This window comes from Ahaetulla prasina, chromosome 11 (assembly GCF_028640845.1).
Source record: "Ahaetulla prasina isolate Xishuangbanna chromosome 11, ASM2864084v1, whole genome shotgun sequence".
Classification (NCBI taxonomy): domain Eukaryota; kingdom Metazoa; phylum Chordata; class Lepidosauria; order Squamata; family Colubridae; genus Ahaetulla; species Ahaetulla prasina.
The window spans coordinates 5,264,403-5,281,309 of record NC_080549.1 but is presented as its reverse complement, the minus strand read 5'-3'; the positions used below and the strand labels follow the sequence as shown (position 1 = coordinate 5,281,309).

Below are 16,907 nucleotides of genomic sequence, written 5' to 3'. Positions count from 1 at the left end.
AACAATTAATCAGTGGAACAACTTGCCTGCAGAAGTTGTAAATGCTCCAACACTGGAAATTTTTAAGAAAATGTTGGATAGCCATTTGTCTGAAATGGTGTAGGGTTTCCTGCCTGGGCAGGGGGTTGGACTAGAAGACCTCCAAGGTCCCTTCCAACTCTGATATTATTATTATTATTATTACAGTGTACTTTATTGAACGAGGCACTCGTTTTAAATGGCAGCAGACGAGTTGTCTACCATCCGGTTCTTGTCCAAGTTTGTCCATTTCAACAAGGTGGAGCTTGTTTTCCTAAGTTCTTATCTTCTCCAACCCTAACTGAGAACCTTTGGTGACAGAACGTCGACATCCTGGCCCAATTATTCATAATTTGGAGTGCCGAGCAAAGCCCCAATCTGCTTGCTTAATCAAACAGCGCCATCTCTGTGACCTATTTAACCAGCCTCCTGTGTTTTCTTTGAAAGCTTGAAGCACCATGAGACAGGCCATGACACATCCCATGTCCCATGTCCTTTACCAGCAATGCTATCTCAGAAGAAAGAAGGAGAAGGAAAAGAAGAAGAGAGATGGAGGAGAAGGAGACTAAAACATACGATGAACGGTTGCAGGAACTGGGCATGGCTAGTCTAGGGAAGAGAAGGACCAGGGGAGACATGATAGCAGTCTTCCAGTATAATTCCCTCAACGCTGTCAAACTAGTTACTAAGTCTGCATAACTATTAATCTTCTCATCGTTCCTATCACCCATCTCCTCCCATTTATGACTGTATGACTGTAACCTTGTTGCTGGTATCCTTAAAATTTATATTGACTGTTAACCTATGACCATCATTAAGTGCTATACCTTATGATTCTTGACGAATGTATCTTTTCTTTTATGTACTCTGAGAGCGTTCGCACCAAGACAAATTCCTTGTGTGTCCAATCACACTTGGCCAATAAAGAATTCTATTCTATTGAGGGGCTGCCACAGAGAGGAGGGGATCAAGCTATTTTCCAAAGCACCCAAAGGCCATACAAGGAATAATGGATGGAAACTGATCCAGGAGAAATTCAACCTAGAAATAAGGAGACATTTTCTGACACTGAGAACAATCAACCAATGGAACAGAAGTTGCCTTTGGAAGTTGTGGGAGCTTCATCATTGGAGGCTTTCAAGAAGAAACTGGACTGCCATCTGTCAGAAATGGTGTAGGGTCTCCTGCTTGGGTGGGGGGACTGGACTAGATGACCTCCAAGGTCCCTTCCAGCTCTGTTAATCTGTGTAGAGGAGGAGGAGGAGGGGGAGAGGACGAAGACGACGACTTCTATGAATTATTTTTTAATGGGAGCTTTAATGACTTGTAATATTAAGGAAGAAAGGCCAGTCCAGGCTGCAGGCCAGGGGCGCTGCTAAATTAGGAAAGGCAGCTTTATGGACAGAGCTTAGAACGGCCTAGATTAGGTTTTCTGCAAATACAATTTGGAGCTGAATTGAATGTTATCAGGTGGAATTTCCCTGCCCCATTTTTCCAACACCGTGAATGAAACTCCTCTTCGATATTTTGTTTTTCCAGAGTGAAGGTCCTTCCACCCTTGTCCTCTTACTTCTTTCGAAGATAGTCAAAACTCTCTCTTTCAGACGTATTAATAATGCCATTGCATTACTCACAATTCCCAGCTTCCAAGAGTTGAAGCGTTTTCTTTTTTCTTTTTTCCCCCACCAGTAAGTTTCCAGAATCTCTAGGTTTTGTATTCCGATAAAAACACCATATGCGTAGTCTTTGAGTTACGACATTTGTTTAACAACCATTTGAACTTCTGATCGCATTGGAGAAAGTGACTTACGACTGGTTCTCTCGCACTTGCATCTATCACAACATTTCACAAAAGATGCTGAGACTCTAGAAAGAGTGCAGAGAAGAGCAACAAAGATGATTAGGGGACTGGAGGCTAAAACATATGAAGAACGGTTGCAGGAACTGGGTATGTCTAGTTTAATAAAAAGAAGGACTAGGGGAGACATGATAGCTGTGTTCCAATATCTCAGGGGTTGCCACAAAGAAGAAGGAGTCGGGCTGTTCTCCAAAGCACCTGAGGGTAGAACAAGAAGCAATGGGTGGAAACTGATCCAAGAAAGAAGCAACTTAGAACTAAGGAGAAATTTCCTGACAGTGAGAACAATTAATCAGTGGAACGACTTGCCTGCAGAAGTTGTGAATGCTCCAACACTGGAAATTTTTAAGAAAATGTTGGATAACCATCTGACTGAGATGGTGTAGGGTTTCCTGCCTGGGTAGGGGGTTGGACTAGAAGGCCTCCAAGGTCCCTTCCAACTCTGTTGTTATGTTATGTTATTTCCATGGTTACACAATCCAAAATTCGGGAGCTTGGCAACCTTGCACGCATTTATGACGGTTGCAATACCCTGGAGTCATTGTGATTCACAAACAAAAGCGGTCACACAATTGGGTGCCACTCAGTAACTGCTTCATGGCTGAAGTTTCAATCCAAATTGCGGTTGTAAAATTGAGGACGATTGTCATTTTGGGATCGATAACGATGGATTTTATTTTTATTTTTCGATTGCACATTTCAATAATTTCTTGCTCTTTTATTTTCTTACCACCTTTCCCAGCGTGAGGGCCTTCTCCAGAGGTTTTGGTCATTGTGTGTCCAAAACTTACGGAAACGAATTTCGATAGAGAATATCCGTAGCTCAGTGTCTATGGAGATTCTCAAGTCATCCAGGTCATGGTTGTCTCAAAGGTGCATCTTTTTTCCCAAGAGGCAACAACTGGACTTTCTGGTTTGGTTTGGTTCTTTTATTTGAAGACGTTTCACTTCTTTGGATGAGAAGCAGAACATCTTCGAAGAAAAACCAGACAGTCCAGTTGCCCCTTGGAAAAAAAAACAAAAAACCCACCTCTGGCATATCCGTAGCTCCGGTTTGGACCACAGTCCTCAGCACTTTCTGAGCTTGGTTGTTTACTGGCAGATTTTTCGTGATTTCCTGATTAGGTAACATCATTAATGCAAGTGAGTGGTTTGCTCCCTGTTTGCTTGTCAGGCTACACTCGGTGTGGTTTTCTCCTTAATACTGTAGTTCCTTAATTAGAGCATGGCTTTCTGCTTCTTTATTTGTCTGGTGTCAATCCTTGCTTATCTGGCTGTCGGTTGCCAGAGATTATGTGTTACCAATAAAGGAGAATATTTGTGCAGCTCAGGGTTGTAAACGAGGGGTCCTTTGGTGTTCTCTTGAGCTCGTTTGTTTCCTTGCAGACCCTTCACGACCCATCTAGGTAACATCATCAGTGGTAGAAAAAAGTGGAGAGGAGGAGGAAGAGGAAGACGAGTTGGAGTTCTTGGTGCTCTCTGAGCTTGCTTGTCTTCTTGCAGACGTTTCGTGACCCATCTAGGTAATATCATCAGTGTAGGAAGAAAGTGGGGTGTGTGGAGAGGAGGGGGAGGAAGAAGAAGAAGAGTGTGGGGTGCTTGGTGCTCTCTGAGCTTGCTTGTTTCCTTGTAGACGTTTCATTTCCCAACAAAAAGCAAACTCCGCCCTCACCAGCCCTGATGAGTTTACCCAGGCTGGTAATGAAACGTCTTCAAGCGAACCCAGGTGCAGGCAGTCCTACCTATTCTCTGCAAAAGCAGCATAAACTGTGTCTTGCAGCTGCAGGAACTACCACTCCCAGAATCCTTAGCCAGGCCACAGGCGGCCAGGTGAAGCCTACCTTAGCCACCTGTCCGGGAAGGGAGTGGGCGTGTCCTCCAAGCACCGCCCCCCCAACGGAGGCACCGCCCCACTTCTGTCCGGTTGCCTGAGGCGACGGCCTTAGAGCGTGGGGTGGGTGGGCGTGTCCTCCAAGCACCGCCCATCCAACGTGGGCACCGCCCCCCTTTCTGCCTGAGACGACGGCTTTGGTCGGAGCGTGGACGGAGTGGGCGTGTCCTCCAAGCACCGCCCATCCAACGCAGGCACGCCCCCCCCTTCTGCCCGACTGCTGAGGCGACGGCATTAGTCTGTGCGTGAGGGAGTGGGCGTGTCCTCCAAGCGCCGCCCATCCAGCGCACCTTCTGTCCGGTTGCCTGAGGCGACGGCCTTGGAGCGTGGGGTGGGTGGGCGTGTCCTCCAAGCACCGCCCATGCAGCGTGGGCGCCGCCCCCCTTTCTGCCTGAGACGATGGTCTTGGTCGGAGCGAGGAGGGAGTGGGCGTGTCCTCCAAGCGCCGCCCATCCAGCGCACCTTCTGTCCGGTTGCCTGAGGCGACGGCCTCGGTCGGAGCGTGTGTGTGTGGGGGGGGAGTGGGCGTGTCCTCCAAGCACCGCCCCTCCGCGCAGGCGCCGCCCCCTCCTCCCGCCGGCCCGCGCGCGCAGCGGCGGCGGCGGCAGAGGCTGCCTGAGGCGACGGTCGCCGGTGTCTGAGGGGATCGGGCGATGCGGCGATCGGGGTCGTCTCGGGCGGCGTGGTTGTCCCCGCTGCTGGCCGGGCTGCTGCTGCTGGCGCTAGGCCCCGGCGGGGGCCCGTCTCCGGCGCGGGCTCAGTCGGTGTGGACGGCGTGGCTGAACGTGTCGTGGCGCCTGCCGGGCAGCAACCAGTCGGCGTGGAGCGCGGGCGAGAGCGGCCTCTTCGGGCAGGACTCGCCGGTCAGGCCGGCCGCCGGGCTGGTGGTGGCCCCGGACGCCCGCGAGGGGCTGAACGCCTGCAGCCCCCGCAGCAACTTCTCGGCGGCGCCCCTCGACCGGCCCTGGGTGGCCCTGGTGCAGCGCGGAGGGGGCTGCATGTTCAGCGTCAAGATCAACGCCGCCGCCCGGCTCCGAGCCCAGGCCGTGGCCGTCTTCAACTACGACGGCGCCGCCGGGCCCGAGGTGCAGACCATGACCCACCCGGGTGAGTGAGGAGGGGGTCTCGCTCTCCCTCTCTCCCTCTCCCCGAAGACCCTCGGCCTCGCCTTGGCCCCGCCGGGGAGGATGGGGCTCTGGGGGAGCCGGTTGGGGGGTGGGTGGCTCCCTTTCGCCCCGCTGGGGAGGATGGGGCTCTAAGGGAGTGGGCGGGTGGGTTTGTCTTCTCGGCTTCGCCTTGGCCCCGCTGTGGAGGATGGGGCTCTAGAGGAGCCGGGGGACAGGGTCTCCCCTTGGCTCCGCTGGGGATGATGGGGCTCTGGGGAAGCCGGTGTGTGTGTGTGGGGGTGTCTCCCTTTCGCCCCGCTGGGGATGATGGGGCTCTAGGGGAGCCAGTGGGATGGGTGGGTCTTTCTCCTTCTCCCCAAAGCCCCTTGGCATCACCTTGGTCCTGCTGGGGATGATGGGGCTCTGGAGGAGCTGGGGGAGAGGGTGTCTCCCCTTGGTCCCGCTGGTTTTTATCTCCTTTCCTGCTGGGGATGATGGGGCTCTGGGGAAGCTGGTGTGTGTGTGTGGGTCTCCCTTTCACCCCGCTGGGGATGATGGGGGTCTAGGGGAGTGGGTGGGTGGGTCTGTCTTTTCAGCTTCGCCTTGGCCCCATTGGGGATGATGGGGCTCTGAGGGACGGGGAGCTGGGTGGAGTGGGTGGGTGGGCAGGTAGGTCTGGCTTCCTCTCTCTGAAGACCCTAGGCATCGCCTTGGCCCTGCTGGGGATGATGGGGCTCTAGGGGAGCCAGTGGGATGGGTGGGTCTTTCTCCTTCTCCCCAAAGCCCCTTGGCATTACCTTGGTCCTGCTGGGGATGATGGGGCTTGGGACTCCAGAGGTACCAAGTGGTGTGGGGGGGGGAAGGTTCGGTTCGGGTTGGGAGTGGGGGAGCCAGGAAGGTCTCGGCATCACCTTGGCCCTGCTCATCTTCATCTCTCCTTTTCTGCTGGGGATGATAGGGCTTGGGACTCCAGGGCCAGCAAGGGAGCTGGGTGGGGTGTCTTTCTCCATAGCCCTGAGGGGGCTTCTTCCACCTTTGTCCAGCTCATTCCTGACTGTGGGGCTGTTTTACTGGGGATGATGGGGTTTGGGACTCCAGAGACAGTAAGGGCCCTAGAAAGGATCCAGGAGGAGCCGGTGGAGTTTAGAGGGTTTGGAGCAAGGTGGACCTTCCTCCCATCCAACCCTTCAGAAGGTTTCCTTTCCCCAAAGACCCTCAGCTCATCTTTGCTTGTGATTCCTTCTTGCTGGGGATGATGGGGTTTGGGACTCCAGGACGACCAGGGGATTTTGGGGACATCCAGGGGGCTTCAGAGAGTCAGGACAGAAGACTGTCCCATCAGAAAGGCAGGCAGGATGTGACATGGGCTCCTTCTGGTCTGCTTTTTTAAAACATACATTTATTAAAAGTTCATTCTTCCTCCCATAAAATAAAAGTCAAAAAAAAAGAAATGGCTAAAGACGAAAAAGAAACTAAAGTTCTAAAGATTATATAAGTGACGTCCGACTTTCTTCCCAACGACCTTACTGTCTTTCCTTCCTCTTAGATTTTACACAAGTACTACAATCCCCCTCTCATCCACATCTGTTTTAATCTTCAGAGCTGTAAATCATCATATTCATTCATTCTTCTTTCAGCCAGAAAAGTCCAAAATGTTTCCGAATCTTTGGTGTTTGATTTCTGACCAAACAGATCACACTTTTGCCATTTCTGCAAATTCTTTCATTTTCGCTATCCATTTCCCTCCACTGTGAGGACTTCTCTTTCCATCCCTCCTTCCTTCCTTCCCTTCTTTCTTCTTCCTTTCTTTCCCTCCTTCTCCTTCCCTAACTTCTACCTTCTTCCCCTTCTGCAATATGGTGGTTTTTTCCCCCCTAACGAAACAACCTTAAACAAAAGTGCCAAAAAAACCCAGTAGGAAAAGAATCAACAGTCCCGATTTAACCATGAATTCGCCACTATCATCCCCAAGATAGGATTGGAAAATAACCCAGAATCTCTGCTAACTGTGGTTTTGTATTTTCACCCAAGTTTTTTAGGGTTGCCTCCTGAACACCTCCTTCCCCCTCCCCCCAGATTGTCAAGGCTTGCAAAAGGAAAAATGATAAGTTGGGTGGGGGGGGGAGGAAGGGGTTAGGGCCTTTCTGTTCTGGATCTCCCCATTGGATGACATCATAATTCACATTCTACATCTTCTGGAGCAGGGATGGGCAAAGGTGTGGTTGGATCCCAGGCAGCCCTTTTCCTGATCCATGGACATTTGGACTCGTAGAGGAATCAAGGACATTTAGAAAATACCATCAAGTCCTGGCAAAGCAGAAGCTACTACAGATAGCCTGGAGGCCCCGCTGATGATTGATCCTGACTACAAGTTTTCAAAATAATCACCCGTCTCAATCACCCGTCTCTCTTCAAAATACCTACATGCACCTTCTGAGCAATACAGTCTCCTCTAAACTCGCTTGTTTATCTCATGACCCTGTCCAGACCCGTTTAGACAAATGGCCCTGCTATAATATTTAGGCTAAAAGGTTCCCAGATGATTAACAGGGGGACTGTAAAATTACCTTCAACAGGTCTCCTGGGATTGCCAAAATGTCCTTCCAGGCAATTTATGAGAGAAGCTAACATGGGTTGTAAGAAAGTGGGGGTGGGGGTTGCTTTTCTCTTGACCTCTTTGAACATTTGATTAGTTAATTTGACAGATAGTCTAGGGTCTTTTTTTTAAGTGTCGCTTTATGTTCTGAACAGATTAATGACCTTGGAAGCCAGCAAAGCAACTACTTAGGAAAGTTTATTTTTCTGTTTTCATCACTCTTCGAGACTTTTTAAGACTTCAGAATCTGGAGAATTTTAAAAGCCTACTTGGATTGAAATAATGGCACAATGGGCTATTGTGCTGCTGAAATTAAGCAAGTCAATGCCTTAACGAGTTTAGTCAAAAATCTGCAACACCCCTTAATGCAGATAAATTTCCTAGAATGCACTTTATTATTAAACGGCAGGGGCTCTTTATGATGCTGGTGACGTAACTGAGAATTTTCTGGCTACTTAAACGTAGTTGGTGGGGGTCTCTCTCTTTTTTTTTAGGGACATGATAAAATAGTTGGCATTATCTCAAGTTGTTTTTTTTTTTAATCGTCTGTTTAAACTGCAGGTGGGAACTGCTGCTCGCTTGGTTACTGTGGATGTGAATGAAAGCAATGCATGAACAATTTCCAAGCTGAGAATTCTAAGAACATGAGGAGTAATTAAGTAATGCTTGTCTTTGGGTAATAGGAGTTTCCCCTTGGGAGAAAGAACGCTTGGCTGTTCCTTTCCTCTCTGCACGTCTCTGTCGGCCCTGAACAAAAATGCTCTCCTTGCCTAGATGCTTCCCTTCTATGGGAATTCACAAAGCAAACAACATTTTGTTTGTTTTGCAAGTTAGCTCTGTGGTTTGAGGATCTAACAACAACAGAATAGAATAGAATAGAATAGAATAGAATAGAATAGAATAGAATAGAATAGAATAGAATAGAATAGAATAGAATAGAATAGAATAGAATAGAATAGAATCGAGTAACAGAGTTGGAAGGGACCTTGGAGGTCTTCTAGTCCAACCCCCTGCTTAGGCAGGAAACCCTACACCACTTCAGACAAATGGTTATCCAACATCATCTTAAAAACTTCCAGTGTTGGAGCATTCAGAACTTCTGCAGGCAAGTCTGCTTAATTGTTCTAACTGTCAGGAAATTTCTCCTTAGTTCTAAGTTGCTTCTCTTCTTTATTAGTTTCCACCCATTGCTTCTTGTCCTGCCCTCAGGGGCTTTGGAGAATAGCTTGACTCCCTCTTATTTGGGGCAGCCCCTGAGATATTGAAAGATTGCTATCATGTCTCCCCCTAGTCCTTCCTTTCATTAAACTAGACCTACCCAGTTCCTGCAACCGTTCTTCATATGTTTTAGCCTCCAGTCCCCTTTGTTGCTCTTCAGTTAAGGTGAAGGTGAAATGCACAGGGCTGATGGATGCGGCATGTCGGCCACATAATGCAGGACACAGCTTGCAATAAAGCCTTTTAAATCACATATCATTCCACAGATAGACCATAATACAATATGTGATTTAAAATATTTTATACCACTCTCCCGTACAAAGGGTGCCAGGATGTTTCGCAGTAAGGGCAACCCATTAGAAAACACAAGTTTTTATGGGAGGCTAATAATTAACGTTTCCCTCCATTGTGCCACTGCAAGTCCTTCAATAACAAAGAAGTCGCCGGGCGAGGAAAGCAAGTGGCTTTGGGCAGTGCTGCAAGCATACAGTACAAGGAAAGTTAATTTTATCCTTTAGTAACCCCTGCATGGCTTTTAGCCACGACAGTATTGCTACGAGAGGGAAACTTAACTGACAGGAAGTAAATGATGCCCAAAAGTCACCTTAACCCTGCCCAGGTGTGCGTGCGGGTCTGAAGGACTGAACGCAGTTGGGGATATTAGGAAGAAACATGTACAAAACGGATCAATAACTCTTTACGTAATTATCAGATTTTAATTGGAAGCACGGTCAATAATGACAGAGAAACACAAGGGGCCCTTGGTGCTTTCTGAGCTTGGCGGTTTTCTTGCAGACGTTTCATTACCCAAACTAGGTAACGCCATCAGTGCCGGAAGGGAGTGGGGTTTGTGGGGAGGGGGAGGAGGAGGAGGAGGAAGGTGATTGTTGGGCCCTTGGTGCTCTCTGAGCTTGCTTGTTTTCCGGCAGACGTTTCATTACCAAACTAGATAACATCATCAGTGTTACAAGGGAGCGAGGTTTGCAGAGAGGAAGAGGTGGAGGTGGAGGAGGAGGAAGACGACTGTGGGGTCCTTGGTGCTCTCTCTGAGCTTGCTTGTTTTCTGGCAGACGTTTCAGTACCAAACTAGATGATATCATCAGTGCTAGAAGGCAGTGGGGTTTCTTGAATGGAAGAGAAGGAGAATGGGAGGAAGAGGAGGAAGAGGAAGACGACCGTGGGGTCCTTGGTGCTCTCTGAGCTTGGCTGTTTTCTTGCAGACGTTTCGTTACCCAAACTAGGTAACATCATCAGTGCTGAGTAAGGAGTGGGCTTTGCTCTCACCGCCCCCACTAACGCCAGCAAGGCAAAACCACTAGAACAGTGACGGCAAACTCTTTTGCCACCGAGTGCCCAAACTGGAAGGCCGGCGTGCACATGCGTACCAGCCAGCTGGTGTTTGGGTTTCCGGGGCTCCGGTATATGCGAGGAGCAGCTAGACAGCACACATGTGTGCGCTGGAAACCAGAAGAGCAGCTGGCAACGGCGCACGTGCCCACAGAGAGGCCATAGGTTCACCATCACAGCACTAGAATATAAACTGGGAACAACCCAGTGGTGAAATCTAAATTTCTTTCCTACCGGTTCTGTGGGTGTGGCTTGGGGGGGTCATGTGACTGGGTGGGTTAGTGGATCAAAAGACTCACTAACAATGTCCTGCTGGAGCAGGGTTGGACTAGATGACCGCCAGGTCCCTTCAGCCCTGGATTATCCTCTGAAACTGCATCTAGCGCCAGGTTTGTAGTCCTTCCTTCGTTTCCTTTTTCCTCCCTCCGTCTCTCTCTCTCTCTCTCTCTCTCTCTCTTTCTTTTTCTTTTCTTTCTCTCTCTCTCTCTCTCTCAAATGAACCCCCGACCCCCCATTTTTTGCCTAGCAGGCTTCAGCTTTTTTACCTTTTAAAAAATGCTTTTAAAAGAAAAAAAAACCTGACGATCGCATGGCTCGGGGGAGAGGCCGGGATTTTTGCTACCAGTTCTCTGAACCACCCGCTGCCATTGCTACCAGCTCGGTCAATCCGGTCTGAACCGAAAGCATTTCACCCCTGAAGCAACCCCCTCCCCCTTACTAACACTGAGGATGTTAGCTAGTTTGGGTAATGAAATATCTGCAAGAAAACAGCCCAGTTCAGAGAGCATCAAGAGCCCCACAGCGAAAAAAGTGTGCAAGAAAACAACCTCCCAGAGCACCAAGTATCCCTCATTTCAACCCAGAGCTACAAATATTCTCCTTTATTGCCAAGAGACGCTTCTTTGCACAAGTTGCCAACTGCAATGCGTTGGGCGTATTCTGTGTGCATCCCAGATTAACGCAGGGCAATGATGAGGGCAAACAGGCCTAGTTAGTCTAGTCTTGTGGGAGTCAAGTGATGTAACTTTTGCTTGTTCTGTTCTGTTCCCAGCCTGCTAAATTCCATGGGATCCTGCTAGAAGCCAGTTTGCTTGAAATGGCAGAAAAAACCACTGGTGTGAACAGAGGGGACTTGAGTCATATTACATGTTCAGTCCGTGTTATACGGACTAGTTTGCTCTTGTTTGCAAGTTACGGTTCTAACAATTTTGCTTGGTTTCCTGCATTTCTTGCTCTTTATCCTGAGATGCGTGGCAGGCGCGCCCTTAGATTCCTTTGGTCAGTGTCTCGGCTATGCGTTGTCGATTTTTATGATGCTTACTTGGAACTTTTGGTGGTACATAATAAAAAGAAATGAGTCTTAAAATAGTTTAATAGTCCTTGAGCGATACGTCTGAGAAGAGGAGGGAAGAGCTGGTTACAGAAACTGGGAGTTGCGGGAATCACTGTTGTAGCTACATTTCCTAAAACGAAAGGGGATCGTTAGACAAGGAGCTGGAAATAAAACAGCCAGTATTATTATGACCCATTTATACATATCATTGGGTGTGCAATTTGCAGGCATTGCTTTTGTAATTTTGGGTGTGTGCTTCTGGTGTCCTTGCATTTGAAAAAGGCGGTAATATAGTTGAGAAAAATGAGAGTATTCAAATTTTGTTCCTTACGAGCAGCAGTTGGAACAGAGTTGGGGAACACCGGCCCTTTGACGACTTGTGGAACCACGCTGGCTCAGGATTTCTGGGAGTTAAAGTCCACAAGTCATTAAAGGGCCAGTGTTACCCACCTCTGGGCTAAAACTTTTTTTTTTTTTAATTTGCATTTATATCCCGCCCTTCTCCGAAGACTCAGGGCGGCTTATACTATGTTAAGCAATAGTCTTCATCCATTTGTATATTATATACAAAGTCAACTTATTGCCCCCAACAATCTGGGTCCTCATTTTACCTACCTTATAAAGGATGGAAGGCTGAGTCAACCTTGGGCCTGGTGGGACTTGAACCTGCAGTAATTGCAAGAAGCTGCTGTTAATAACAGACTGCATTAGTCTGTTGAGCCACCAGAGGCCCTGGGGAATCTTCACCTGGCGGGAAGCCTTGCCTGAGACACGTAAAATAGGGGTGAAATGCTCCCGGATCAGACCGGATCGCGCGATCCGGTAGCGATTGTGGCTGGTAATTCGGCGATCCAGTAGCGATGGCGTAGCAAAGCTCTGCCCACCCACCCAGGGTATCATTACTTCCTGGTTTTAACCAGGAAGTAATGTCTTTTTTACCTTCTGCGCATGCAACCACAATTGGGAACAGTCGCTAAGTGAATTGTCTCTGACTTTATGACCTTTTTTGGGGGGCAAAATCCAACTTCTTTCTTTTTGACTTTTCTTGTCAAAAGCCCCCCTGGGAAGGTTGAAAATGTCGATCACATGACCCTGGGAAGCTGCAACCATTGTAAATGCCTGTTGGTTGCCAAGTGCCCGACTTTTGACCATATGACCACAGGGATGTCATAAGTGCGAGGGCTGGCATAAGTCGTGACGTTGTGCACAGTTGTTAAGTCAAGGGCTGCCTGTATGAGAAAGGAATTCTTGGAAACAGATCTGAATTCAAACTATTTAAGATATGCCATCGTAACTGTCAGTAGGACTTTATTGGCAAAGGAAGCGATAATCTTTTCACAGATCTTCTCTGTTGATGTGCTTTCAAGAGAGCCAATAAAAGATGAAGCTTGAGATAGATTTATTGCATTGAAAATAAGACATTCTCCCTGTTTAAATCTTAGGAATAATGTTTCAATTCTTGGCATTTTTGTATTTTCAATGTTTTGCTGCTTAGTAGGTAAAGTTTTAAACAGAACTTTAAAAAGGGAAGAACACATCTCGTCTGAAAATCAATTCAAAGGCTTCAGATCAGTGGTGAAATCCATTTTTTTTAACTACCAGTTCTGTGGGGGTGGCAGGGGAAGGATACTGCAAAATCTCCATTCCCTCCCCACTCCTGAAGGAAGGATATTGCAAAATCCCCATTTCCTCTCCACTCTTGGGGGAAGGATATTGTAAAATCCCCCTTCCCTCCCCACTCCTGGGGGAAGGATACTGCAAAATCCCCCTTCCCTCCCTACTCCTGGGGGAAGGATACTGCAAAATCCCCCTTCCCTTCCCACTCCTGGGGGAAGGATATTGCAAAATTTCCATTCCCACCCTACTCTGGGGCCAGTCAGAGGTGGCATTTGCCAGTTCTCCAAACTACTCAAAATTTCTGCTACCGGTTCTCCAGAACCTGCTGGATTTCACCATGAAATAAATAGTGCCTTAGCCCCTTCTCCATGTGTTTGGAGGAATGGGGATAGGATGTACCAAAGGATGCCAACAGAAAAGCCAAAATTGGTGGACTTCAGACCAAAATTAGGTTTATTTTATCAGGAAAGGTAGCTAAAGATAGTGGCCTAGGCAGCCAAAGAGACATAGATCCCTAGGTGTCTGTTCTCCTGGTGAAGTCAGAACTTTTGCAGGTGAATTTTGCTGTGCGTTTCCTACTGAACATATTACACATAAAGAAAACTGGGCTTGGTTAAAATTAGTCAAAACCATTTAGTCAAAACTTCATCAACTTCCCTGATTTCAGTGGGAACTAATGACCTAACTGAATTTTGGATTGTTTTTACACAGCCTAAAATCGTTGAGATGTGTTTGCGTTGATATTCCTGTCTTGTGTCAGGCAGAAAGAATGGTTAGAGGGCATTTTAAAGTGTGCATTTGGCAAAATTACTGCCAAAATAAACCAGATTGTGACTGTGTGGCCCAGAAATGGGACATTGAAGAAGGATCAGCTGCTTAAATGGCAGCTCTGGAAAAACCAGCCGAGTTTATTTATCCATAAATGTAGACTCGGTTGTTTTTTTCTTTCCCCCTGAATATTATTTAATTGTTTGCCATCCTTGGGAATAAAATAGAAGGTTTTACCTAGCAACCATATCTATTGTTTTAATTGCTTTATTATTTTATGTTTTTATGATGTACAGCGCCCAGTCACTGGTTGAAGACAGGCAACAATAGAAATTAATTAAAGTAAACACAATCCCTAAGAGTGGTTGTTGCAGGATCTTATAATAGCTTGCCTTCCCCTTCAGAAGTTGTGGGTGCTTCCAGAAGTCCTCTCAAGCACAGGTGGTCCTCGACTTATGACGTACAATTGAGCCCAGAATTTCTGCTGCTAAGTGAAACATTTGTGAAGTGTGTTTTGCCCCATTTTACAGCCTTTCTTGCCACATTTGTTAAGTGAATCCTTGCAGTTGTTAAATTAGTACTTTTTAAGAGGAGACTGGACAGGGGGTTGGACTAGATGACCTCCATGTTCTCTTCCAACCCTGGTTATTCTGTAATTAATAGGTTAAACTGCAGGTTAAGACACCTTGAATGCTGCTCTCTCTCTCTCTCTCTACCATAAAGGAAAAATAAGAATAAATGTAGTATTAAGCTTTCAGATCATAAAATGTTTATTCTCTGAGAACATCTGGGCCAGTTTTACTCAGGCCCGGGCAGATAAACACAGACTTCAGAGGATAATTAGAACTGCAGAAAAAATAATTGCTACCAACCTGCCTTCCATTGAGGACCTGTATGCTGCACGAATCAAGAAGAGGGCCGTGAAAATATTTGCAGACCCCTCGCATCCTGGACATAAACTGTTTCAACTCCTACCCTCAAAATGACGCTATAGAGCACTGCACACCAGAACAACTAGACACAAGAACAGTTTTTTCCCGAAGGCCATCACTCTGCTAAACAAGTAATTCCCTCAACACTGTCAGACTATTTACTGAATCTGCACTACTATTAATCTTCTCATAGTTCCCATCACCAATCTCTTTCCACTTATGACTGTATGACTATAACTTGTTGCTGGCAATCCTCATGATTTATATTGATATACTGATCATCAATTGTGTTGTAAATGTTGTACCTTGATGAACGTATCTTTTCTTTTATGTACACTGAGAGCATATGCACCAAGACAAATTCCTTGTGTGTCCAATCACACTTGGCCAATAAAAAATTCTTTCTGTTCTATTCTATTCTATATAAATCAAATGCCTAATTAATTATGAGAAGTCACAGTGCTCCCATAAGTATCAGGATGGAAATGATCCTTGCTGGATTTCGCCTACAGAGGCTTTCTCGTCGGTTGAGCTAAAGTCGTCGGTTGAGTTGGTGTTGCAAGGCCGGACGATCATAAAAACTAGCCTCGGGATGTTCTCATAGAGGTTGAAACTCGTTCCTCTGCTAAACGAAGGTATTTCTGCTGCGTCAACAGAAAACTCGACAGCTCGTGTTCAAATAAAGTGACAACTTTCATTAGGCAGCTCCACCGTCTCGCCTCTCTTTCGGTTGTGTTGCGAAATCAGACTTTATAAATTGTGCGATAGGATTCTGCAGCCAAATAGGAACAAAGCTAAGGTTCCCATGCATTGTGAATCAACTGGGTACTTTCTTTTAGAAACGGTAAACCCAGAATAACCTGCTGTGTTAGAAAGTCGATGCTTAACTAAGAGAAATACATTGAAGTATTTACAACACCAAATTCTGGGGATGATATCAGGGGTGAAATCTACTTACCTTCCCTACTGGTTCGGAAGTGCGTGCGCCATGCACGTGTGCTACGTGAGATTTTAGACTCTGCGCATGCGCAAAGCCTTCTGCGCATGCGCAGAGGGTCAAAAACAGGTTACTTCCTGGTTAAAACCAAGAAGTAACATCATCCAGGCGGGTGGGCGGAGCCTTGCACTGCCACCGCTACCGGTTCTCCCAACCACCCGCCACCAGCGCTAGTGGTTTGCTCGAACTGGTGCAAACCGGTAGCATTTCACCCCTGGATGATATCATTTGAGGTGCCTTCTGACTGTTTCAACTGTGAAATGTATTTGAATATAAGTTTCTACTGTTTTTATTTCTACTCTCTTTGGCAATATCGGGTTTTCAATTCAGCTGTATAGAACAGGGGTCTCCAACCTTGGCAATTTTAAGACTTGTGGACTTCAACTCCCAGAGTTTTGCTGGCTGAGGAATTCTGGGAGTTGAAGTTCACAAGTCTTAAAGTTGCCAAGGTTGGAGACCCCTGGTATAGAGTGTGAAGGATGTGTGTTTGTGTTTTATTTTTATACTTATCATGTACACTGAAGATGGCATTTAATTTCATTGTACGAGGTGCAATGACAATAAAGTAAAGTAAACTTAAAGGAGTAGATGGTCACAACTGAGCCCCAAATTTATGTTGCTGTGCGAGTTGTTAAGTGGCTGGTGCCCATTTTATGACCTTTCTTGCTACATTCGTTAAGTGAATCACTGCAGTTGTTAAGTTAATAACCCGGTTGTTAAGTGAATCTGGCTTTCCCGTTGACTTCATTTGTCAGAAGGTCACAAATGAGGGTCACACAACCCCAGTTGCCAAGCGGCCGAAATTGGATCACATGGCATAGGGAGGCTGCAGTGGTCATGTGTGAAAAACAGCCGTAAGTCCGTTTTTTTCAGTGCTGCTGTAACTCTGAACGGTCACTAAACCTACAGGTTGTAAGTCAAGGACTTACCTGCATAGGGAGCCCTTGTAACTCTGAACTGTCACTAAACGGATGGTTGGACTTGGGATTCTATAGTAAGGAAGAAATAATGCCTGCTCAAAGCCAGATAATATTATTATTCTTTCAGATAATACAGTCTCCGGTTTAGAACAATCTTCTAGTTTTTTTTCCTGAATAATGAAATAAAAGTGTCTGGCCGTAGCACAGTTAAAATATCCCGTTCAATTTGGAGCTTAAAAATCATTAACAAGACAAGTGTGCATGATTAAAGCCATTATGTTCATCACACCTTTTTTTTTTATAACG

General features: G+C 46.8%; 1 protein-coding gene across 2 annotated transcripts in view; it reads left to right on the top strand.

Annotated features, from left to right (window-relative positions):
* Positions 1 to 16,907, top strand: part of RNF128 (ring finger protein 128) — a 50,113-nt gene that overhangs the window by 11,411 nt on the left and 21,795 nt on the right. The window contains exon 1 of one of the 2 annotated variants that reach the window (XM_058196841.1): positions 4,328 to 4,874. The exons of the other annotated variant lie outside the window; for it this stretch is intronic. Within the exon in view, the coding sequence (XP_058052824.1) occupies positions 4,421 to 4,874 (454 nt within the window). The 5' untranslated portion in view covers positions 4,328 to 4,420. Of the gene's footprint in view, positions 1 to 4,327; positions 4,875 to 16,907 lie in introns of those variants that run through there. 2 annotated transcript variants of the gene reach the window in all.